The sequence below is a fragment of the Ciconia boyciana genome, chromosome 8, assembly GCF_034638445.1.
Source record: "Ciconia boyciana chromosome 8, ASM3463844v1, whole genome shotgun sequence".
Classification (NCBI taxonomy): domain Eukaryota; kingdom Metazoa; phylum Chordata; class Aves; order Ciconiiformes; family Ciconiidae; genus Ciconia; species Ciconia boyciana.
Window position 1 is genome coordinate 65,641,530 of NC_132941.1, and position 26,416 is coordinate 65,667,945.

Genomic DNA, 26,416 nt, shown 5'->3' on the forward strand with positions numbered 1-26,416 from the left:
GGGGTTTTTGTAGCTTGGATGTTGATGGGAATATTTGTGCATGTGGAAAATTTGGCGGTGTTGGGTCTCCAGCAGCAGCGATGGGATCGGGCAGCTTTGGTGCAGGAGAGAGGTGGATGGAGAAGGCAATGGCGTGGGGTGTCATTACCTCCCTGCGTGCGCTGAAATGGTTTGGATGATGAGAAACTCTTGGAGAATCTTATTTATTTTTGCAGTCTTTTTCATCCAACGTTGCCCTTGTTTGGTTGGCTTCCTAATGGAGGGAGGTTTACATTTTTAATTTCGGCAGGATTGAAGCTGCCATCCCGAGCGGCAGGGATGAGCGCTGGGCTCCAGCACGCCACGATGCTGTGATTAGGAGGCTGTGCATCATCTACACACGCAGTGAGGGGTTTTGTTCCTCTGAACTTCCTAATTCAGTAATTCACAGTGACGCAACTTGGTTGATCAAAACGGGAGAGTAAAGTACAAGAGGGAACTCGGGATTTTCCCCCCACGAGGACTTACAAGAGGCTGAGACGTGCAGAGATACCTGCTGCGTCGCAGGAGGGGAGTGGACCCTGCCCTTCCCCTCCACTGCCCATCGAGCAGATCATTACAGGTTGGTAGCAGCAGTTAAATAAAGACACTTCTGTTTATAGTCTGATTTAGCATCCTTGGGCCCAACTGCAACTGGGGTAGTGGCAGGGAAAGAAGGAAACGCAAGGAGATAATAGCGAGGAGGAGGAGGAGGCTGCTCTCCGGCTCACCGAGTACAGGTGTGGTCAGGAAATCTTAATGCAGGAAAATGAGGTGGATGCTCAGGAATCGGCATAGAACTGGTGTCAGGGAAAAATAAATTGTTTTTATGCTTACCTCCATCCCCTCTGCAATGTAAGACTTGCCTGCCACATTTTGTTGGCTGGGAAGAGACTGCTATTTTCTCTGTCTCTTCATCCAAAGCATTTGTTCTCCTCTCCTGTAGCAATTGCAGCTTGCTGTATTACCTACAGCTCAGAGGATAATCAGGTGGCTTCTTCATTTAACTGTACCGCTGCTGCAAACAGCTGCACAAATCACCTGGCAGGGGATGCTGTGCAATGACATGGTCTGTGCCGTAGCCCAAGAGGGAGCTGTCAAGTGCTTTGCAATTTCCTCCATCTTACCGGTCCATGGACTCCAAAACAGAGCCCCAGCCTGCTCAGGGATGTCGTGGCATTCAAAGTCCGGTATGAATGTTTAGCTTAGGTGAAGTTGCTAATGTTTAAGGAGTCATTAGTTTGCATAAAACCTTGCTCGGGTTCGAATTTGGGAGTGGGAATCTGGGGAAGTTTGCAACGTGCCACGGACAGGGGATGTAAAGGGCTGGTGCTGAGTGTCGGACTCGTCGCCTCATTTCCATCAGCGCTAAAATTGCAGTCTGCTCTTGCAAGCGCATAGCAAGCTGCTATTAAGGCTACTGCACAAAAAATGGGTCAGAATATCAGTTACCGCTCGAGTAAAACACCCACTGACTTCCAGGGAGTTTAACCTGCAGAAATACTGCTGGATGAGGTCCAGGGAGAGTTACTTGCTTCTAAGGATAGAATTTGGCCCCACAGCCCCTTCAGCAGTCTGAAGGGAACTGCGTTTAAAACTGTGTTAAACTACAGATCAGAAACAGCTCCCATTAATTGGGTTTTAACATAGCTCGGCCACTTAATGCGAGCCAAGCTGAACGTTGTATCTGTGAAAAGAAAGCATATTGGTACATTTTTCACTTAAGTGATACAGATACATAGTATGTTTATAAATTATAGTTGTGTTTATGTTTTATTATTTTACATATCGCAAACACATACGCGCACAGGCAGTACATAAAAGCGTTATAAAAGCACTCCCCTAGCCCACATCTCTGTACTGCTCAGAAAAGGGAACATCGTGACCTGTGGGAGAGCACGAGAGGACACCTGAGCCACATTATCCAACGCTCCGGTGTACTCTGATGGTTTTAATATGGACTGCCTAATATTTATGAACCGATGTTTTGAATTTCATTAAGTATTTACTCATGCAACTGTATCTGCAGAGCAGTATTCAGAAAATAGTAGAAGAGATGGTACGGGGCTTGCGCTGGGCGGGGAACGGGCACCGCAGGGTCTGCTGCAAGGGCTTATGTTCACCAAAGACGCCGTGGCGGAGGGAGCGGTTCAGCTGTTGTCAGTGCTGCGTGCTGGGTTGGTTTGGGTTTTTGAATTTTTGAACATTAATGACGTCTACTCGAACGCTTGCTAGTTCTGTAGTCAAAATGCACTGCAGTTGACCTTAATTTATCTACAGATAAATGTAGAATGAAGGTAGAATGTTTTCTCTATTGGGGAAAAACGCAACACGTTTTCAAGGAATATCGCTCCTTTAGTTGTGCCACGGAAATATGCACTAGAAACACAACATCGCCGTTATGATCCGTGGTATGGGGGTGTGCTGGTGAGAAATAATAAAGTAAATAAATAGAAACATTAAAAAGCGTGGATAGATATGGCTGCAGTCGAGGTGTGCTGTCCGTGACGGTCCGGTGGCTCTGCCCTGCAGAGGGTGACATTGAGCACCCGCCTCTTACGCGGTGGGGAGTCAACAGAGAGGTCCCGCTCCTCTTGGCTGGCAGTCCCGTGGGGCCGGGTCTGAATGGTAGGAAGGTGATATGTTTCAGGTATAAATGTTAATTTAGCTAATTAAATGCGATCGTAAATAGGACAGGGCTCGGGAAACCGTCGCATGAGTCGTCTGAATGATGAGATTGTAGAGTGATGGTGGGAAGGGATCGATGTGGCACGGAGAAATGTTTGTTTTGGAGGGGTGGGAAGAGACCTCAGCTGGAGTCAAGGCTGGGCAAAGGTAGAGCAGGACATTTGGGCAGACGACTAGTACGAGCTCAGACGATGAACGTTAGGAGGAGAAATAGATGCGCAGGGTGTTGTACGTCTGTGCTCCGTAGCAGACCTGATGAGTGAGTGAAGTTTATTCTGCAAGGAAGTTTTTGACAAGATTGTTAAAAAAAAAAATTTTTAGGCTGATGCTTTTGAGGCAGGGGATTTCCTTTAGATCTGTGTCTTGGAAATGGAATTGCCATGTTTTTAACTGAGGAATTTTTGTCTGACTCTATATCCAAAATGTCAGGCACAGAGGTGCTCTCACAGGTCTTGGACTAGCTAGAGGTGGAATTCAGGTAAATACTTGTCTAATCCCTCTATTATTTACCTGTTAATATGAAATATGATTTTGTTGGAACTTTTGCCGCTTTCATTTTTATAAATGCATTCTTTTACTATAAAGTTGGTGATGGATTATATAAAATGAGTAATAGATACTCTAAAATAATTAGATTATTTTTGCATCTTCATTGGTAAAGCTCGGTCATTCAAAATGGCCAAGGTCTTTGCTTTGGTTCGGCTATTTAAGCAGTCATAAAGGTAAAGTTTAACTTTATTATTTTCAGCTAGGCACATTCTGTCTCTATAATTCATCAATATCACGCATGCAGACAGCAACGATAAAAGCTCATAGTCTTTTCTCAATGATTTTGGCAAGATGGTTGTAGCACCCCTGATTTTAAGCAATCCTTTGTCTCTCTTGCAGTGAGATGTTTGGACTATTTTACGGGATAAAGTATCACCGTACTGTCTAATCTATAGTCCTGGTAATCTTTTAATAGCAACTAATAATTGCATTTTTTACTATAGAGTACCAACGGTCAGGGACTTGCAGCCATTGTAGAAGGGAAGAAAAGCATTTCTTGATCTGCCTCATAACAAGGGCAAAATATAATTAAAGAGTTAAGAGACTTAGACAAGCATTTATCTCTTTCGCATACGGCTTGCTAGTTCAGTCTAGAGCAGGGTAGCAGTGATTGTTAGTATTCAGATTGCTGTTTAGGTGACATGCTTAATATGGCTTTAACTGCCTACTTAATAGTGAAGGAGGTTCAAGAGTGCTAAAAATTAGCACTCTTGCTCTCATTAACTGTCTACGTAGTTGCCTGTTGTCAGTACAAGTCCTTCAGTTTGAATACGAGTCTGTTCGTCAGGGTCCAAGAGCCAAGTTAAGTTTTCTGGATTAGGTGGAAGCTCGTGCCGCTGTTTTGTGGACAAATTGGAGTGTTTCCGAAGTGTTATGCTTGATATTTTACCAACAGTAATAACGGTGAAAACTGGTAAGCGTAAAAACAAACCAAACAGTTGCCTATGTAGTACCCCAGACAGGCTGCGAAAAAGTTGGTGAGAAGGGGTGAGTATTTATAACTGTTTCTTTGCATTTGCAAAAACCCTTGGGGGGGGGGGGAACAGCAACACAAAAACTAACATTCCCAGCAATCAGTGTTGAGGAGAAGGAAAAAAAGGTCTGTCTTTAATCCCGCTTAATCAGAGGGATTAAAAAGGATGTAAAATCAGTATCTTTTGAACCTCTCTTGCCCCAGGAACCATGCAAGGAGGTGCAGAGGGGGGCGGGAAGGGGCTGGCGTGGTCGCTCTGCTCCCCGCCCCGGTGCTGCCGGTAGCCTCCATCCTGCCGGCCCCGGGGCTGAGCCCCTTGCTGACACCACAAATGCAGCGCGTTGTTAGATAGTAGCGTATGACTTCACTTCTTTGTACTAATTGCCACCTTCAATTACGCTGTTAAAAGTTATGATACGGCTGGTGTTAAAGTAAACTTGATTTTCACTCTGTTATCCCCACGGACGTAACGTGTTTATATGGAGAATTAAAGTCTAGCGGGCTGTCGTGAGTGACCTCTGAAGCACTGAGGCATTAACAGCAGGTTCAGGGTAAGTCCCTCTTTTTAGGGGCTTATAACTTCTCTGTAAATATTAATTTCAGACCAGTCCCGGCACAGCCACTCCTGGGATGATGGTGCATTGCTTTGCCAATTCACCGCGCAATTGGCAGGACGGATAATAAGGTGCAATTAGGAGGTTTTTGACCAGCACGTTAAAAAGGGTGATGTCCGTAGGAGGAAAACATCCAAGAAGTCAATCACCCATCACCTGTCATTAAACCTTCCCGGCTACCTTGGTGGTCCCTGGGTGGCCGTGGACACGAACGGGTCCTTAGGGCTGTGGAGCCTTGGAAACCCAAGCCGGTCGCAGGTCTGTCCCTTCCCCGTCCTTCAGTCTGCCTTCCCCCCGCCTTCCCGGTGCAGCTCCAGCTCCCAGTGGGAACTGGTGAGGTGTGCATTTGGATGTCAAATCTGACAAATTCTTGGTCGCTTAAATGAGAAATAGCATCTAGCAACACGAGGTGCTCTGTGTTGGCCATAACACGTGTTCCTTGGCCAGAGGACAGTCCAGAGCCCGGTCAGCTGGCGGGAGCACGAACGGCGAGGGCTGTAGATGGGCGCAGAGGGAGGAGAAGACCTCTGCTATTCCCGTTCATATGGTGGAGTCCGGCTCAGCCATTGCTCTGCTGGCATCTGCCGCCCTGGAATGGCACGGGCGTCCTCCGCTCGCGGAGGTATGAAGTGTGTTCACGTAAGGAGAGAATTTGCGTGTGTTAATTTTTATGTGCGTATTTTACAGCACTTTATAATGATATTTAACAGCATAAAATGTTGGCACACGCTGAAAACTGGTGAAAGTTCAGCCATCTAATTTGGGCAGGTTATGCTTACAGGCACTCACACTTGCAGACAGTTTAATAACAGTATTTGGCACTGTCTCTTAGAGCTGCTTAAACTAATTAATGCATTTGCTCCCTACAGGATGAAATTGAGTTTTCAGATACATTTATAAAATGATGTGCATGATTGCTAAATGTTTCATTCTTCTGAACGATAACTTGGAGTGGTTTATGTGGGTACAGAGACAGTGTATGTTCTCCCCTGAAAAATGTACAGGGGCTCTGGAAAGAGGATAATCTGTGCCCCTGCTTGTCGGAAGAGGATAATCTCTGTCCCTCTGTTAGCACGTTCAAAGGTACTCAATAATTTGGGCATCGCTTGGCACGGTGTGCTATTGCTGGGGGGGCTCTGGAGCTGCCCCATCCTCCAGCGCAGGCTGCACCCGCTTCTCCCCTTATTCCTGCAGGTTTCAGAAAGTTTCGGGTCCGTCAGGTCCCAGCCCACCACCTCCCCTGCCAAAAATGAGGGCAAAAAGGGGATTTTTTGGACTCGGGGCCCCGGCAACGTGCAGTCACTGCGTTTCATTGATTTAAAAGATGACATCAGGCAATAATTCCCCGAGACCCCTGAGTAGGCGAGGTTAACGCTAATCTTGCCGGCTTAAAAAGAAGGTTAAAAAAATAATAAGTAACAATTTGATTTGAAATAAACCTTTCTGAAGAAATCACAGTAAACAAAATCTGTTTGCCTAAGGAAACCCTCCTAGCAATCAGCTAGTAACACAACTGCTTGTGCTAATGAACCCAAAGCTGTTAATGTGGTTTCTTCAGTTAAATTGATTCATGAATTTTGAAGAGAACATTATCTAATGAATTTTCTTTGAATAGAAAGCAATTAAAAGGACAAATCAGTCTGATTAACCCCAAAGTCACCCTACTGCCACAAATGGTGTACGGTTTGAAATTATATCATAAAAAACTAGAGCAGATTTGCTATCTCTTTGCCCTCTGCTAATCCATGTAAATTAATGAACAACAAAGTTAATTTCTTTGATGACCCTTTTCTCGTATCACCTGGATTATGCTGATGTTTAATTTGCTTAATGTTATAATAAAGACTAAACAGATTTTTTCAATGAAGTGATTATCATTCCCTTCAGTTAAGAAGTGATTTTTATTATTTAACACACACATAATGGTGTATGGGTTTCCTTTAAGAACAAAATCACATTTCGCTATGTTCCTATGTAACGTAATCAATGTCTTTGTTGACAACTAAAGAAAGAAAATGTTTTTAATCAGTTTGTTTCTTTGCCAAAGCAGGAGACTGAAGCTCTCAGCTGGGGGAAGGGGTCTCTCTTCCTTTTTTTTTTTCCCCCTTTTTTCTTTTTTTTTTTTTTATTTGTCCGCTCGCTCCTCTCAGTAAGTTATTCACTAGTTAGATCTTCAAAGCTTTTACAAGTGCCTTGGAAGAGCAATAGGTGTTCAACCCAACTAAAATCCGCACGCGGCTATCAGTTTTCCTTTTATAAAATAATCCTGGGTTGGGAAGGTAAAACCCTGAGATGCAGAAGAAAGCTGGTCCTAATGCATTTGCTTATTCATTATTTCAGCAATTGGAACACTTAGAAGCAATTTGCTGGTGAATTAAAATTAAAATAATGGAAGATACATTCTTTTTTTTCAGAGCCCTGTATCATTAAGGATGTGCCGTACATTCAAGGTCACAGCTAGTCCTTACGTTTTGTAATGTCTGCAATGCTGAGCAGTAGCTTGGGGGTCTCGACTATAAAATGCAGTCAGCCAGGATAATACCAAGTCCGCTGGCTCTAGGGCTTCTTCTGCCGCGTGTCCCAGCTGAAGTTGGAAATTAGCTGGAGATGCGAGGGCTTTGTAAAATAGGTAGAGCCGGTTATTTCTTCTCTTTTTAATTTGACTCTATGCTAATTTATACTCTGCCAATTTAATGGAAAAACCACATTGTATGAGTTAACAGGATAATTGTACTTGAAGCAAATTAAAAATATAGGAAAATCAAAGCCTTAAATCCTTTTTTATAGTGATCGGTTACTTGAAGCGCTCTTTCTAATAATCGTGTATTTAAATGTAGTAATATAGGATACAATAACAGGACAGGGCATCAGGGCTGTTTAAATTTAAATTAGAAAGCTGCTATTGAGACTCTGCTTTGCGTCGGGTTTTTTGAATATTTCATCTTGTTTTTTTCAGCCGTGCGTACGAGCAGTACTCGCTTCGTCTTCTTTGCAGATTCGTTCACCAGACGAGTGTTGTGGACCCTGTTGAGGGACGTGAAGTTTGGAGAGGCCGTTTCCTACAAGCAATTAGCAGACCTCGCAGGCAACAGCAGAGCGGCGAGAGCGGTGGGAGGAGCGATGAGGAGCAATCCTGTAAGTTCACGTCAACTTTTCAGTAAAGTTGATGGAAGATGGTGGATTTAGAGAGCTTCGCGGGCTAAATGTCGTTAGATTAAAGTTATCTGCTGTGAAAACTGGTCTACCATGAGTAATAAGGTCAGTAAGTGTTTTTAATCAGCACAATAATGCACAACCCAGTTTAATGCGATTTATTCCCTACCATTTATGGCATTAGATTTGAAAAAGAAACATTGCGCTGCTTTTAATTCATCAGCCTCTACACGTTTTGTTGTTCTCAAACTTTCTTATGTATTCTTAGGTGAAGGAAGCCTTTCATTCCCTGACACGGACCTCATTTTGACAGGGTATGAGTAGCTTTGGTTGCGTTAACAGCAGCCCATCCTCTCTGGCATGGGTATGTTTCTGAAAATGTGGAAGAGGAGGGATTTTAAATCGTGTAGGTGCACGTTTGAATCAAATCCCTAATTGGCAATATGTTTTTATCCCCATGCGCTCCAAACCAGCTGTAAATGGCATTGCTCCATTAGATATAGGTGAGTTGCCTGGATTTGAACCAACTGGAGGGAGTAACGCTCTAGGTTAGTCCTATGGATTTTGGAAAAACGGCATGTTATCATACCTGGCCTCTTTGTCTGTCTTCCCAGTAATTATCTTTCCCTTTTAGTTGTCCAGGTTTAGATTTCCAGATGTATTTATGCACCTGAATCACACCGATTGGCGTGGGACTGGTGCTGCAGCCTGCAGCCGACTAGTTCCTGTGCAACGGAAGGGCAAAGCTGGTAGAGAGAACGCCGCTATATCTGTCTTCACATATTCGTTCCCTTGCTACTTGCCTTTAAAAAAATAGAAAACTTTGATTTCTATTAATATCATTGTGGCCTTTCTGGCCATTCTTCAACATATTTTCCCTCATTACCACTTGCCCTGAGCAACATGGGTCTTTCCATACCCGAATTCCTCTCCTTTTCTCCAGCGTTATACCTGCCGTAATCTTTGACCTCCTGTGTTGTTTTTACATTCAGTCCTCTCAGTATTTTCTTTAATAAGGTACATACGAGACTGCAACATGTAGTTGCAAAGTGGATTAGAAAATCTGCTTTCACAAGAGCTGGTGGCTTTACATACAGAAATAATAAAGGTGAGGGGGTTTTGCTGTGCCACATAGTATCTTTATATTTCACCTCATTCATAAAATCAGCCTGCATATTATGCATAGTCCACCTGCATACTATGGCTCAGAGGTCTGAAGGACCATGTAAAGATTTATATGGGAAATATGAGAAACATAGTGAATAGGTGCTCCCGTTGAAGTACGAAAGGACTGTGTGTGTGTTTGCATGTGGAATATGCGCGGAATTACAGATTAACTCCAGGAGATGTGCAGTGATAAAAATGTGGTTTGGAATGGGCAGGGCTCTCATTACAGCAGTGATTTTTTATTTTTTTTTTTGTCATCAGCTTCCTATTGTGAAATATTGGGGTGGTATTATATTAATATAACTCTTTTTCCCTAAAGCTATGCATTATTATCTAGAATATGCTTAAAAATTTTCTGCTGGGGACAGAAAACACTGCAGCCGTAGTATGGGATGGGAAATAACAATAATAAGATAGGACCCCATTTAAAAAAAATTGCAGTAGCTTTGCTGTATATTTTCAGAACTATTTTCATCCTTCCTCACAGGGGAGAAAGCAGGAATTTTCACACCACAACCTGCTGTTACCGCTACTTTGGATGCTGCTGCTCCACTGCAGCCTGAGGGCAAAGCTGGGTACATTTCTAGGCAATAGCAATTACATATCCTTTTGCACAACACTATATTGTTATTCTTTGAGAACTGTTTCCTGTAGGTTTGCATTGTATTGCCTTATCTTAATGTACACCAGATTATATTGGAAAGCATTCCATCATATTAAAATAGTTTGTATTGTCAAGTACAATACAGTGTATTGACGAAATGTAGCTTTATACTGCTTATGTGAACTGTTTCATAGGAAAATCTGATATACGCTTAAAATCTCAGGGTGTACTTCTTTATTGAGCTTAGAAGCTTAAACCCATTAGACATGATGTGAGTTTCTGCGGTAGTGTGCTACCTGCTTAGAATCGTAGGATACCCATGAACGTTGTAGGTGTATAAACACACTTGCAGCCTGTTTATCAGATGAGATATTGAGCTTTGAATCTAACTAAACAGCTCATTAAACTGAACACGTCACCTGAACTGCAGCATCATTAACGTATCAGCGCAGAATGCAAAGAGCTGCGCTGTTAACAACTGCTACACCTGCAACCCGGGCTTTAGGGTATAAATACTGCTTTTGAGGAGCAATCGCTTCGACGCTGTTGCAGAAATGTGATGTTTTGTTAAGCAGCAGATTAGTGATTTTTGTTCGCAGGAGAGAAGCTGAAACTAGTGAATGCTTTTGTGGCGAATGTGGAATAAAAGTGAATACTTCTGTTAATGATCGCTGCAGAAGCTATGCAAAATAGCAAAATCATAATATGTTTGCACCTTGAGATGCTTCCGATGATTAAAGGACTAAATTACAAACATGATGACTAAATCATAAACATGATTTAATGAGGCTAGTAATAACAGTAAAAATGAGCGTTTGAAATAAACCCGAGCCTGGCATTGCTTTGTTACTCAAATGTGTTGATAAAATTGCGTAGCTCACCTTTTCCCACAAAATTCCAGAACATTTCTCCCTCCTACAGCTCAGGGGTTGGTCTTTAATTTTGGTAGTGCGCATTCCACAGGTTTCCCTTTGTGGTTGGGTTGCTTCACATAATTCATACGGTGACCTTCAGCTTTATGAGAAGGTGGAATAGGTGCCAGCAGCAGCTGCAAGATGCGACATCTTTGCCTCAATTTATGCCAAGGACATGGTGGGGATGGCTCACCTTTTGCAAGAGAAACTTCAAATAGTTTACTGCGGTTCACATTGATTGCAAGGTCTGTGGTCCTCAAAGGGAACCCATAAAGTTCAATTAAAAATCTCATTAGACTAGTATAGGAGGATCAAAAAGAAATCACAGAGACTCATGGGAAATGGCGAATGTTGGGCTGATTAGTCCAAGGCCATCCTAAATGACTGTTCTGTGCCTTAAATAAGACGTCTTCAGCGGTCTGTTAACGGCAGTCATAGCTGCATACGTTGGTTTTTATATTCTCTCCGATGGCGTTGTTGTTTAGGCTAAAGCCCAGCTAAGCGTACAACTTCATGCTAATATCCGTCTGTCCTAAGTCGAGGATGTTATTCGGCCCAAATGTTTGAAACATTGGAGATGGAAGGAGTAACCGTGCGTTCATGAGAAGATGGTGAAGTACGGAATTGAAACGTTGCGGACACGTAAAACTACTCGTGCGTTAATGCCTTTGGTGGCTGGCGATAACCCGGGACCCATGCTGGGTCACAGTGCGGCATTTGTTCTGTCGGGGAAGAGAGGGAGAAAAAGCAGTAGGACACGAGCAAACTGAAAGGTGATTATTTGTGAAGCGGGATTCTTGTTGTGTGTTGTAACTTGATATTTCGGCCGTTTCCATTACGGCCTGGCTGATCTGGCTTTGACAGTTCGGCACTTTCTGGAGGTCTCCAGCCCATCAGCCCTATAATGGGACGGTCAGGTTTCCGTTGCCTCAAATTGAAAAGTCCTAACGAGCGGAGTGCCGCGGCGGAGCACCGCTCCGCTCTGCTCCGCTCCATCCTCAGACGGAATTTGCTAACTGCAATTCAAAGGCGATCGATACCTTGTGCAGGGAGGTTTTTTCCCCACCTTTTTTCTAAACAAACGCATTATCGAGGAGTTAGTTTATTCACAGATTGCCACGAGCGTTAATGACCGCCCGAGTCTTGTTCTGCCAGTCACCCAGATGGCTGTTGATAAAGATTTAGCATCATGTTCTGAGTGTCAGGGCTGTCAGTAGTGCTGAACCATTTGACCAGAAGAAAAAACGCACAGGGAGCTATTGATTACAGCTTCTCAGTGTCACTTGTTCACCAGGATTTAGGTATTGATGAGGCTGCGAGTGAAAACAAGCTCTTTCCCTTGTGGGCCTCTACCCAGAAGAACAAAAGCAAAGTTGGAGAAAATATTCAGCTGGTGCCCGAATCAGAGGGACTCCGTTATTGATCCGAGGGCCCCTTCATGTTGTTTTTGTTGGAGACAAATCTATGGGTTTGGAAGTTTTATAGCGTTTGAGGTAGGGTCTGTGTAAGTGATGGATTCATGTAGTAGATGAATTAGATTTCACAGCATGAAGATTTCAGCAGAGCTATAATATTATGAGCTGCTTGGTTATTGATAAAAATTACATTAAATGTAGCTGAGGCATTAAGGCTCCAGACTAGGGTAGTACTCCTACTAAAATGTCCTTAGGGCCCTAATAAATTTTAGCAGGTTTAATTATTTTAGTAGTCTGAAAGTTGTCACCGCAATTAAGCCAAACTGAAGCAATATCCAATATTTTTAAATTACAGTGCTGCTACAGCCTTTGTACCGCATTTTCTTTTACATCCGACGCTATGGAGGGTGACCTACGGGCGCTTGTGTGTGTTAGGACAAACTTGGTATGAAATTCTTTATTTCGGGTATGGAAAAAGTTACATTTATGTCATACCCACCGCTTCTTACCTCCCTGACAAAATTCCCCAGTACATGGACCTCCCCGGTTCGAGTGTCTGCACCGTCGGAGCGGCAGCAGGGAACTGGCTCAGAAAGAGGGTTTGGCCCCTGTCTGTAGCAAGATTTATAGCCTTACCATCTAAATATGCTGATTTACTGTATATATTTATAAAGAATCGCAAATTAACCTTGGAGATTTTTTACAGCCTATTATTATGGCTTGTTATGGCTTTGTCACTCAAGAAAATCTGCCTGCAGTCGCTTGTGCACGTGGATTGTAAAGGCAGAGAAATCCCAAAACAGAAAAACACTTGCAAAAAACAACTTCTTTAAAGAAGCCGTAAACCAAGCGCGGGGTGGCATGGTATAGAGTAAAGATTTTATTGGTACTCACTGGAGTTGTCACGGATGCATAATTCACTTGTGGCATTGCCAACTCCAAATAAAGCAGCTATTATAAGCATTTTTTATTAAACCTTGATTAACAGTAAGCACCTATGTGTATTCCTGTTTAATGTGATAGCCTGTGGGCTGAGATTGAGATTTTAAATTTCAGCCATTGAAATTACCTAACAAAAACAAAAGAATCCCCCAAAAAACAATTTACAAATGTCTGGCCAGTAGCTGCCCAGCTACTTCAGGGTCTGTGTGTCCCGGGCTCAGATAAGAGCACGGCTTGAACGGTACTGAAATAACTATTAAATGGGATTAAAAGAAGTCAGTGTAAAGTACGTAATTTGTCTGTGTGTCTATACATAAGTAAGTCATCCTTTTTGACTTAAAATATCCAACTTTGTGAAAACTGCACTTTTTAGTGAGTTATTGTTTTCGCAGCTATATCGTTGCAATCGAATTACTGTGCAGTTACCAAAACACATACGGCGTGATTAGAGATGATGTATTGCATTTTTTATGGTGTGTACTTCAACTATGATAATCACCTGTAATAAAAAATTTAAAAAACCGCGTTTATGTACTTCTCTACATTATCAGTCTATTATGTAACTTCTTGCATTGATTTTTCAGAATCCGTGACATTTGGCTATAAATGATACAAAGTAGAAGGCATGAGGAAAAAAGTTCTTAAATTGGTTAGGTGTGAATTAAATCTCTCCTGTTGTAGGTTTTAAAAATTCACAACCCATTTTGGATTGACTTGCTGTTAAATAATAAATAGCGCCTTGTTCTTATATAGAATTTTTCAGCAGTGCACGTAGAGGTGTTATAGTGAGAGGCGGAGATCTGCCGAGGGAGCTGGGGCTCGGGAAGCTCGCTCCTGGAAGTGCTCTTCTCCGTGGTCTGGGTTTTTTCCAGAAATACGGCCTCTTCTAACCCTGGGCTGAGGATTAATAGCCGTCCTGTACCTCCCTGCTATCCTCGTGTGCGTTTCGGGTCTGCGAGGCTTCGTCACCCACGCTGGGCACTGAGGTCTCGGCTGCTGGAGGGGCCTGGCGCGGGGCAGGAGAATCTGCTCCTTGCAGAGAAGTTTTTATACATGGGATTTAGTGTATCGGTTTTAAGACTTTACATCATTTTTATGTATTAAGATTTCTCCCAGCGCTTGTTTTTCCCTAAGAACCGGTTGGTGGTCAGAGCCCGGGGTCGTTGCAGAGCAGTCGGTGATCAGCACCATTTCTGCATCCTGGCAGCTCAGCCAGGACCACGTCCTTGGTGCAGCAGCTACCCCGTCCTCCTCGGGCACGGCCTGGCCTCCGCCGGGGTGGTCCTTACGTGGGTGCTTCAGTCTGCGTCCCTGCTAGTCTAGTCGCAGGCAGCTCCTGGCTTAGCAGTGGATTTATGGGCATCTTCCCCAGCCACCGCTCCCCTTCGCCTCACCCTTTGCTCCCGTCCTTATTTTTGCGTGTTTTGCAGATCCCGATTATAATACCGTGCCACAGGGTGATTTGCAGCAGCGGGCAGACCGGCAACTACGGAGGAGGAAACCTTATGAAAGAGTGGCTTTTGTCGCACGAGAAGCTCCAGAAAGAGAAGTTAGCATATTGATGCAGCTGAGCCACGGCTGCTAACCAGCCAAGACATACAACCACGGATTCTTGGCTTATAACGAGCTCTCAGAGCACCCAGCAGAATTCAGAAAAATGGTAAATATTTGAGTGACGTATAAATATAATGCAACATCCGAAGTGAAATGTGTGGTGGCACCACTATATTAAAAAAGCGGGATGCGTCCTGAGGGATGCAGCTCGTCTGCCCTTTCTTGTTTTTACAGTTTGCAGCAGAATGAGTCCAGCGGTCCAGGCCTGTTGTGCACGGGTTTTGTTCCCATCTCCAGTCCTGTTTTGTTCTGGTTTTAATGTCCATTAAAGCACGGCTAAGGGAGCGGGAGGGACGTGGCAAAGGTGAGGTGCAAGCCTCCCTCTAAGGAAGCCTCTGGCTCGCCGAGGGCGCAGCCGGCGAGCCCAAGCCTGCGCCTGGGCTCGCTGCTGGCACGCTTGCCCCTGCCAGCCTCCTGCCCAGGACTCCCCTCGCCCCTTTGGTGCCCGGAATGGTGGTTTACGCCAACGGGAGTTAACAGAGCGCACCGAGATGCATTCAGAAGCGAGCGGCTCTTGAATTGCTTGTTCCCGGCTTTTCTTTTCGGATTGCGAGAGATGGGAATAAAAATTTTTGCCTTTGCAAATGGTGCAAAAAGCAGGTGGAAGAGAAGCTGCTGACGAATGGTATGAAAAGTATATTTTAAATGAGCGGTTTGATTAGCGCGGCTTGGGCAGAACACTGGAAAGCTCGTCATAGTTGCACCTTTATCAGCAGCACGTTTCCTTTTATCTTTTGATTGTTTTCCTTTAGGTTTTTGCATTTCACTGTTAATGCGAAGCTTTATTTCCCGTAGCCTCTCTGTAGAAAGGATTCCAGTATTCAAGAGATATTAAAGCTAAATTTTGAGGGGGTTTAAGCAGGGTTCTCTGCAAGTACGAGCCACCAGAAGCTGAAATTTTCAGTATGGGAATCGTAAATTCTAACATGGAAATACTGATTTTTTTATGTGTTTTATCATATTTTCATGGATGTCTCCTTAGAAAGGCCATTGCTAACCAAAAAATTATTGTGTTACGATACGTTAGTTAATACAGTATTATTGATATCTCGGAATTACTTCAATAAAAAAACTGCTTTGCATGTACAAGTGTCTTTGTGTATGTTTATAAATAAAACACGATATCTGATATATGGAGAAAATAAACTATACCCAACTGTACAATATAAAGCTGTATTTTTATCAAGGGTTTCTGGTGGCAATATAAACCACGAAAGCAAAGCTCAAGTGGTTTGTACGTGTCACCAGAACCCTGAGATAAAAATATAGCCTTATAATATGTACAGTTTGGGTGTATTTTATTTTTTTCGTTGTTATAATACATGCTACCAACAAAAGAACACGACAGCAAATGTAAACTTTAACCTTTCTCACATTTACCCCCCTTGCTGGTTTGCTTGAGGTATTTGCTTTTCCAGGGAGGTATCTTGATTTTTGCAGGCAGGGCGACTCAGCGCGCCGGTTTGGGCGGCGATAGCACCTTGCCAAGGCAAACCCCGACTGCTGCCCGCGGTGCTGGGGGGGCGCGGGGACAGGCAGGGACAGGTAGGGATGGGCAGGGACGGGCAGGGACAGGCCGGGCAGGGACAGGTAGGGCCGGGCAGGGGCAGGCAGGTACAGGCAGGGCCAGGTGAGGACAGGCAGGGCCGGGCAGGGACAGGTGAGGATAGGAAGGGACAGGTAGGGACAGTTAGGGCTGGGCAGGGCCAGGTGAGGACAGGTAGGGACAGGCAGGGCCAGGTGAGGACGGGCAGGGCTGGGCAGGGCCAGGTGAGGATGGGCAGGGACAGGCAGGGACGGGCAGGGCCAGGTGAGGACAGGAAGGGACAGGCAGGGCCAGGTGAGGACAGGCAGGGCCGGGCAGGGCCAGGTGAGGACAGGCAGGGACAGGCAGGGCTGGGCAGGGCCAGGTGAGGACGAGCAGGGACAGGCAGGGCCGGGCAGGGCCAGGTGAGGACGGGCAGGGACAGGCAGGGACGGGCAGGGCCAGGTGAGGACGGGCAGGGCTGGGCAGGGCCAGGTGAGGACGGGCAGGGCCAGGTGAGGACAGGAAGGGACAGGCAGGGCCGGGCAGGGACAGGTGAGGACAGGAAGGGACAGGCAGGGCCAGGTGAGGACAGGCAGGGCCGGGCAGGGCCAGGTGAGGACGGGCAGGGACAGGCAGGGCCGGGCAGGGCCAGGTGAGGACGGGCAGGGACAGGCAGGGCTGGGCAGGGACAGGCAGGGCCGGGCAGGGCCAGGTGAGGACGGGCAGGGCCGGGCCGGGCCAGGTGAGAATGGGCAGGGACAGGCAGGGACGGGCAGGGCCAGGTGAGGACAGGAAGGGACAGGCAGGGCCAGGTGAGGACAGGCAGGGCCGGGCAGGGCCAGGTGAGGACGGGCAGGGACAGGCAGGGCCGGGCAGGGACAGGCAGGGCCGGGCAGGGCCAGGTGAGGACGGGCAGGGACAGGGAGGGCCGGGCAGGGACAGGCAGGGCCGGGCAGGGCCAGGTGAGGACGGGCAGGGACAGGCAGGGCCGGGCAGGGCCAGGTGAGGACGGGCAGGGACAGGGAGGGCCGGGCAGGGACAGGCAGGGCCGGGCAGGGCCAGGTGAGGACGGGCAGGGACAGGGAGGGCCGGGCAGGGACAGGCAGGGCCGGGCAGGGCCAGGTGAGGACGGGCAGGGACAGGCAGGGCCGGGCAGGGCCAGGTGAGGACGGGCAGGGCCGGGCCGGGCCAGGTGAGAATGGGCAGGGACAGGCAGGGACGGGCAGGGCCAGGTGAGGACAGGAAGGGACAGGCAGGGCCAGGTGAGGACAGGCAGGGCCGGGCAGGGCCAGGTGAGGACAGGCAGGGCCGGGCCGGGCCGGGCCGCGCAGCGCTGCCCGCCCGCTGCCCGACAGAGGGCGCCGCGGCGCCGGGGACGGGTGTCCGCCCGGGCGCGCTCCGCTGCGGGGCAGCTGGGGCCGAGCGCGGCGGTGACGGCCCCTGCCCCCCCCGGCCGGCCGGGCCGCTGGGGCGGGGCTGCGCCTCCGGCACCGGGGGCGGTTAACGAAAATAGTCATTAACAAGAGAATGGCCATATGGAGAGAATAAACTACGGGCGAGGAAGGGCGGGGGCTGGGCTCGGGCCGGCCCGTCCGCCGCTCTCGGCCCCCGAGGGTTCCCGGGCACGGGGGTGCCGGTCCCAGCCCAGCGCCCGCAGCAGCCGCAGCCTCTTCCGGGCGGCGGCCAGGGCGGAGCTCGGGGAGCGGCAGAGCCGGAGAAAATACATCAACAGCCCGGCGCCCGCGTATCTGCGTCCGTGCTTGTGTGCACATCGGAAAAGGGAAAAAAAAAAACCAAACCCGCTCGCCCAAGACAGCTCTGCGCTTTCCGCCTGGAATTGGGTTCCTCTGCCCTATCGAGTTTCCTCCCCTTCAGCCTCGCAGTGCTTTGAACTGCTGACATTGAGACACTGTGCAGCCAGGCACGACAGCTGGCTCTGCAGCATCTAATACCAACACATGCTGGTTTAGCCCATTTCCAGAGACTAAGATAATGAAAGATTCAAAAATAATATTTGTTTTGGCGGAACTACATTTATAATGAAATAGATGCCCTTGACCATGGAAGCGACTGAATTTTGCACTGGGTCATTTCCCCCCCCACCCCCGCCTTCTTTTTCCATACAAAACAGGCTCTGCGGCCAGTCGAAGGCCAACAGAAATATTTTCAAAGGACTATGTTGTATTTCCTGCATCGGATTTACAGCAGAATTGCAGCTACACTGGTTGTACTGTTTTATGCCAGAATGAAAAATGCCAATTACGTCCTATGTATCAATACCAAATGGGAAAGGGCCCCAGGCTTAAGGATCGTTACAGATCGCTTTCAAGCAAGCGGAGTTTGCAACGTAATGAGCTCATACTGGAAGCATCTTAAACAGAAAACCGATTCATTGTAGTTGTCGGGACATTTTTAGATATGTGCCCAAATTTTCTTCTCTCATGCAACCGATTCGTTTGGAATTAGAGGAATTAGTCATCTGATCAGGGCAAGAAAGATTTGGCCCATAAAGTTTCCATTGAATTTCTCTTAGCAGTTCTCAAGCGCCGGGCACTTTTTAAGTGGTACTTGATATTTGCTGTATGGCGTAGCACTTGCATAAGGAACGGTGACGTGGTCGGCAGGACAGCGCTATCGCTTTCCAAATGCTATTAAGTTATCGACAAGGAGCAGTAATTTTAAACTACTGTTTCTGTGCGCATCGCCAAGCGTTATTTCTTCTAGAAATGTCAGAGATTGTTACATTCAATCATTTTTCCCAATGTTTTACCAGATTTTAAAATTATAATCTTTATGGCATGTATTGCACCCAGGTCAAAGAGCTAGACTTGGGATTACAATGCTTATTTATTGTGAAAGGTGGTGCTGAAGACCTGCTTCTTTAAAGAAAATGCAATAAAATAATAAACCTATAGAAAGATTGCTTAAAAACTTAAAGCGCAGTAATCCAAGGGGAGTCCTGTAAGATTTATGTACTGTTTCAAGAGTAATTTCTCAGTAAGAATCTTATAGGAATGTAAAAATCCTCAAAGAATTGCATTTACAGATTTAATTGTAATTCCTTTTATATTCTCACAGAAATTGAATAGAAATACCGTTCAAAGGCTTCTCTGTAAAAGTCCCCTGCCCTTGCTGAGTGGCTGCACCCTCTGCTCTGTGTTACTGTGGCCGGCTTTAAAAACAATGGAAAATATTACTGACAGTACCCTCACTTGCCATTAAAGTAGACAGGATATTTCAGTTACACTGATGTGCAAATACAGCTTGTCAAAGGGCTGTGTGCTATTTTTGTTTCAAATAGCATGCGTAGGGGATGAGTAACAAATAAATACGCTTAATTTGTGCCTTGAAAAGGGAGCATTTTTCCCAGTTTTCTCTTTTTTTTTCTTTTTTTTTTGTTTCCAGAAGACCAGCAAAACCTTTAATCCCTCCCTGTCCTTAAGTCTGGGATTTCCAGATGATTGGCTTTTAATATCGCTATTTTTGTTGCGCGCCATTTTTAGCACAGAGCAAGCCCAATTTTTTTTTTTTCTTCCCCAGCGTTCAAAACCCCTTTTTCTCCCCACGCTATTATTACAGGGGGAGCGAGGAGGGGCACCCTTGGCCCCATCACTGCAGACTGAAGGTTGAGGGAGGGAAGCCACCTCCATTTCACTCCTTCCCAGTCCGGGGGCACGCAGCGACGGAGAGCGAGCTCTCCCCCCGAGCCTGATCCAGACCAGCCCCCGGCCCGTGTGAAGTAACGTGCGGGTGGCAGCCGAAAGCGGGGGCCGGGGGCTGGAGGAGCGGCAGGGTGGGCGGCACAGCCTGCCCGGAGCCGGCGGCAGCGGCGGGCGATGGGTCTGGGCTCCATCAGCCGCGGCCGGCGGGGCGAGATGCGGTAGCTGGACCCCAAGGTGAAAATTGACGTGAGCGCGGTGCCCTGGCAGCGCCTTGGCTTGATGAAAGGATATTGTTAACAAGCCTTTAACGTTTCTCATTAATGGCTGGGTTGGGTGGGTGCTTTTTTTTTTTTTTAATTGAAAAAAGCCAGAAGACAAAAATTCCACCTGGGCAGTAATTAATATCGATCCCGTACAGTACATTTAGTTATCAATTTTTAAAACCTCTTTAAGTGCCTTATTTAGTTATTTTAAACAGGTCTTTTTATTTGTTGCAGTGAGTAGTCCTTGAGCATGGCAGAGGGCTGCGAGGAGCGTGGGGGATTTCTCCTGGGCTCTTCTCCTACCCAATCTTCATCTAACCTGCAGAAAAGCGGGCGCTGGTCCATCACCTCCGCCCCGGCCATGGACACTGCGAGGTGCCAGGGGAGCACATGGAGCCCATCGATCCGGGCCCGTGCTGGCATTACCTAGGGTATAGTATTTCACGTGGCATTGCTCTTCTTTTGCTGAAATTATTGCTGCAAATTGCATGCAGGTACCGTGGAGTTAAAAAGCAGAGCTCTTGCTCGCTACGTCAGCATGGGCTCAACAAGAGAGGAAGCTGAGGGTCGAGCCCGGAGCCAGGGGCTCTGCCCAGCCCAGCCCTGGGCAGCCCGCAAGGATGGGGGTCAACCCAAGTTGGGCACCAACCGAGGGCAGACAGGCTGAAAGAGGCGGCGTTTAATTAAAATAACCCTCAGCATGACCCCAAGTGCAGAACCGATGGTAGCTACTGAGAAAAACAGCCACAACCCTTTTATCTAAGGAAGAGCAACCTCGCAGTGATGTAATTTTCACTTTCCAATGAACGCCAAGATGACCTAATTCCATACAGAAAACTTGCGTCTCAGTTCAAAGTAGGCCATTGGAGTCATTCTGTAATTTGGGTCTGGCGTGGCGCAGCTCAGCTGAGCCCTCGGCAGCACCCTCTTAAAGCCGTGGCTGCGGTACGAGGGCAGGACACCAGGAGTGGGAATCCCGAGTGGTTTTTGTTCCAGACTTGGCCTAAATCTTTAAAACTCTGGCAAGCAGAAGGAAAAACCATTGTATTTCCATCAGTATGTACTGTGATGTTTTGAAAAATTACTGCTTTTATTTCTTGACTTTGCTATCATGGCTGAGCTTTCCTGGGAAGTTCAATGTTGATTACGGCCCAGGATTTTTAAAAGTGCAAGCCTCGAGCATGGTCCTTATTTCTGCTTTTATTCAGCAAACACATTTTATATACTTTTGAAAATACAAGACAAATGAAATACAATCAGCATGATGTCTAAATGCAGGTCTAATGTTAGGGGGCGATGGGCAAGCAGCAGTCTTTCAATAGTTAAATAACAAAATAACTGGTGCAATGAAATGATCTCTTTGTAATGCCCCGCAAAAAAAATACCTTTGTCCTTTCTGAACAAAACGCTTGCAAGCAAAATATAATCACAAAAACCGCGTTATCTTTTTAGTTATAGATAATCTTCTCGTAAGAAGCTCGGGGCAGCACGCCACCCAAAGTGCGCATGCCCTGGAGCTTCTCTAGGTAGAGCCCTCAAGAGATTTGGAGGTTTTTCAAGAGCTGGTAGAATATTGCAGCGTGAGCTGTTGTACCGAACCGCCGTTTACACACAGAGTTAAAGCGACGCGGTAACAAAGTTTGTGTTCTCCAGCTGGAATATGGACGATGCTCGAGTAATCAGCTGGGATGGCTGGAAGGCGTCTGCTGCGCCCGTCCCCTCTTTCCCCTTTGACTCAGCTGCGTTTCCCCGTGCCCTCCTGGGTCCCCGGCAAGCCCGTGCTGCCTGCGGCGGAAGGAGGGGCAGCGGGCAGCGGCCGTGAGCAGCGGAGGGGCACGCGGAGCAGAGGAGAGGTGATCCCACGGGCCACCGCCGTAATGCGCAGGGAGACAGGAGAGAGCGTGTCCCGCGCCGCGGGCCCAGCCCTCGCCCGGGACAGCCGGGGTGACGCCAGCAAAGTCACATTCTGCAAGGGCTCGGCGGGACTCGGCGAGGTCAGGACTGTGCGCTAAGGGAAGAGAGAGAAAATGCCTTTTATTTTATCTAGAACCTGCGGCAGGTTGTCCTTAACACAGTCCCTTGGGCCAAGCTACTAAAGCTTTTATGTCTCTTTGAAAGGCTTTCTGAAATGTAGTCTTATTTCGTGCCAATTAGTTTGGAGAGAGAAGACCTCTTTGTGAGAAGCTGTGACCGAACCTCCGACCAACGCCAGATTTCCAGCAATGGGAGGGTTTCTTTGGGCTGGGGCGGGTTTTTTAAACCTTTATCCAAATAGCATCATCCTACACACCCTGCTCAGCGGATCGTAAGATTATTAACCACTGTTCATGCAGCGGAGATAAACCGCTTCAGGAGGCACGAGGCACCACAGCACCATGCCTGCGGTTTGGAGCAGGACCAGTAGAAGTGGGTTAATAGAGAGGATCTCGACGTGTACCTACCAAAATGTCCTATTTTTGATAGGACACACAATTCCTGTTCTCAGGGCTATCGTCCTTTTTATCTTCTCTCTCACCCTGGCGATAGGGCCGGGCAAGCGAGGAGGAGGAACCCCAGCCCCTTGCAGCGGCTGTGACAGATGGGTGGCAGCGGGGACGGGACTACATCACAGAATATGGGGGACGAATATAAAACTATTCTGATTTTTATCTATAAAATGACATCAGTATATTGCATAGATTTGTCCTTGCAGTAGACGTCAGACACAAGAAAATCAGACAGATACACAGGGTAGCTGAAGGCAAAGGAGTCGATGCATGGTTGCACGGTGGTAATACCAGGGTAGCAGCCAGGGCGGGTACAAACACCGTACGAATAATGGGAGGTGAGGGTCCACTCCCCCTATCACAGGCTGAGAAACTTCCCGTATGAAGAATGAATTCTGTGGAGAGTTACATTTAATGTGGCCGAAGTCAAACTGGGAAGAAAAAGCAAAAATTGAAATGAAACCGGTATATTGTTCATGAAAGTCGCTTTGACTACCGCCGATGCATTTTGCAGCAGAGATTGTTGTGCAAATACAATCAAGTGCAAAAGGGATGGCACTGGAATGAAGTTTGAACCTCCGAATGTCGCTTGAATTGGAGATCACCTCTGCGGCCGCAGAAGCAATACAGGCAGGCTGCAAGCTAAAGAAATGTTTGTATACTCCAGCAACTATTTTACAGCACGTTTGTCCTCTAAAACGAGCAGACTAAACCCATCCTGAGTGATTGAAGAAATCACTGCTTTGAGAACGAGCAGACCGTTAATTGACCGGTTTCTTGTCCCCAGCTCGGTAATCAGTCTTCCCGTACCGCCGCTCCTGATGACCAGCAAACTGTCTCCAACCTTCTGGATGTCAAGAAAATTGTGACAAGGCAAATGTCAGATCATGTGGAGCCTTCTGAATTTTTTGACCCCTTCAATCTGTTTTCCAACCTGGGTATGGCAAAGAAGCTGTCTTGGACTAATTGGTTGTCTCTCTTCTCCAGGCAGTGGATAAGGTCCAGGTACATAGTCTGAGTCTTTTAGATGAGCAGCATCCTCTCTTTCACAGTCTTATGTCCTTATGTCAACCGCTGCGGGATTGCTCTGGAAAAGTTCCTTTTTTGACAAAACCGGAGCAGAAGATGTTGAGGTCCTACAGCATTTTATCTGCTGGGGTTCCTGTGCAGCTGCTTTGAGCAGCGCGTAACGGAGGCTGCACTGTATGTATGACTCTTGCAAAAAAAAATCTGATTCATCTCCACCAAAACACAAAATATTGCAGCTGCTGGGAGGAAATGATAGCTTGAAAATGTTGCACTTACATTTTTTGTTTCAGCCAATGCGCAACGCTTTAAGGTAGAATACTCTGTGTTTGAAATGACCTACATAACCATTGATCTTGATTTCACTAAATTGCCCTGCTCTGTGCTCTGTAGCTGTTATCCTGGACAGTTGTTTTCTTGCGCTTTCTCTTAAATTGTTTCTTGCCATCGGCAGTAAAACAATATGAAAATTGTGGAGCTAGATGTGTTTTTTAAACCGTAGAGACCATTTTCTCTGGAAAACTGGAAAAATTCTGTTTGGGAATTATAGGGAAAAACTCTATGAAAATTCAGATTCCAGTCCTCTTTCCAGTGTCACGTAGCTTATTTTTTTTCTTTTGGAAAGCAAAGGCAGGTTAATAGCATTGGTTTCCGAAGGAAATTGTATTATTCTTGAATGGCTCTTGCTATTTGCCTAAGATTTAGGGGTACAGCAGAACCCTGGGGAAGAGCTCCCAAAACTCTTGGAGAGCACCAAAACTTTTTTCAAATGATTGCTCATTTATGGGGGTTCAGTAAGTGGCCTGTTAAGCGCTCCAGTTGGAGTGCACTGCATTTCCTACACACTTCTGCCAGTTGCAATATTTGATCATCAGCAATCAATCGAACTTGAATTTGGTGATCTGGGGAGGAATTAAAATATAGAGCCGTACATGCTAAAAGGCAGCAGTGTTGGGTAAAACTGGCTGGAAACCTCAGAGCCAAATTGTCCCCAGGCTTCAGAAAATAATTGTGCGTTGCTGGCTGCCTTTTGGCATTTAATGCCAACAAATGTGGACCTTTGCGTGTGGATAAGTAATATCTAAAAGTAATAGGCAATGTCCTATCTGCATTCAGCAGGAGGCTCCGTCCCCATGGCGAACATCCTCATGGACCCCGTGCAGGTTCCTTCCCCGTCGCTGGAGGTCCCAAGGCACCGGCAGCATGGCAGGACACCACTGCAGGTGGAGGCTTGCGTCTTGATGTCAGCTTCTGATGGCAACGAGCAAAACATGACACAAACCGCTGCTCCGGATGACCGGGTAATAGTGGTTCCTGTCCATGGCCGCAGGGTGCAGAGCCGAACCCAGGACCCGCAGCTGGAGGATGCTCTTTCCGGGGATAAGGAGGTGGACAGCACCGTCTCCTGCCGGGCTGTTTGTTGAGATGCCGCATGGTGCTGCGTGGTGGGTCCGTCGCCGCAGGTACCGGGTGACACACGTCCAGAAGAGGCAAGCAGCAGGAGGTAACCTCCGGGACACGCTCCAGAGCCCGGTCCCACCCGGCACGGCAGCAGTCCGTAGCTGCAGTCCCTTTTTCACAGATACCAAACCCATGGTCTCTCTTTGGGTGCGTTTGCACTGACTTACTTATATGTAAATAATAAAAGCCCTGTGCATTCATCTCTCTGTAAGGATCCTATGCGTGCTTATGTAAATGCGGATGGTAATTGCACGCAGCCCTGCGGCTGCTGGTGAGCCGCCAGTGTCACCCGCCCTGTCAAAAGGGTTGTGCATCGCTGCTTTACAGGGGGGCTGCTGTGCACAGGGGAGGGGGAAAGGATCTGCAGTAACGACCCGGAAAAGCTCCTGTTATACCTGAGAATGCTACAAAACTCGTCCAACCCTCTTGTACAAACACAGCAGAACTTTTCTGAGCACGCAGTCCGAATTATTCCTGCACTGCGTTTTCGTTTAGGCATTAAAATTCAAGGTCTAAACACGTAGTTTGGAATTGGAGATGAGTATATGCACATTGCAAATGTAGATATATCTTGCTGAGTACACAGCCCATAAAATATGTAGTATAAGATCACTCATTTATTTAAAGACGCTTTTTACTTCAGATGGAAAATGACACAAATCTAAATATTACAATGCAAAGTAATGTGTAACTGTCTGTATGTTATAGCCTTAACACTATACTTTTGATGCAGAAGAGATATAGCAGCTGCACTTTAATTTCAAGCAAATTGATCCCAGATGTAAATGTTGTTGTGTTCCATGGAAGATAGTGCACAGGTAAAGCAAATATCATTGGTTTATAGTCCAACAGAGTGTTGCAACAGGATCCAGCCTCTTCTGCCTGGGCACACATAAAAGCCTGGTGGCTGTGACGGAGGAGGATGCCTGAAAAGGATACCGTAAAAAGAGATAGCTTTGCTTTTTACCCTTTAAGAACACAACCACCTGTGATCTAAGTAGCTGTTTTGAAGCCAGGAAAGCTTCTTGGTTTGTCAATTATCCTGCAGGCAAAATCTAGATTTGGCTTGTTTTCCATTTCTTTTGCTTCACATATTGTAGAAGGATTTTTCTTCCGCCGTACTTATGTTCGGCATAAAAGAAAAAAAACTCTGTTTACTGACTCAGTAAGCCACTCCTTTCAGAGTAAAAATAATAGTAGTAATTGGGCTTCACTTTGCCTGGAGATACCCCAGTGTCAGTGGCACCATGGGCAATGTATAAACAGCGTAATAGTTTCTTTACCATCCCCAGCATATAGAGGATAGCAAAGTCCAGGTATCCTGGTGTCACATCTCTTC

The 26,416-nt window shown here is 46.6% G+C and overlaps 1 protein-coding gene across 1 annotated transcript in view; it reads left to right on the top strand.

Moving 5' to 3' along the window:
- MGMT (O-6-methylguanine-DNA methyltransferase) overlaps positions 1–15,718 on the top strand; it is a 172,483-nt gene extending 156,765 nt beyond the window's left edge. Inside the window, exons 5-6 of the mRNA XM_072871186.1 lie at positions 7,799–7,977; positions 14,468–15,718. Of these exons, the coding sequence (XP_072727287.1) occupies positions 7,799–7,977; positions 14,468–14,599 (311 nt within the window). The 3' untranslated portion in view covers positions 14,600–15,718. The remainder of the gene's footprint in view (positions 1–7,798; positions 7,978–14,467) is intronic.
- The last annotated feature ends 10,698 nt before the right edge of the window (positions 15,719–26,416 follow it).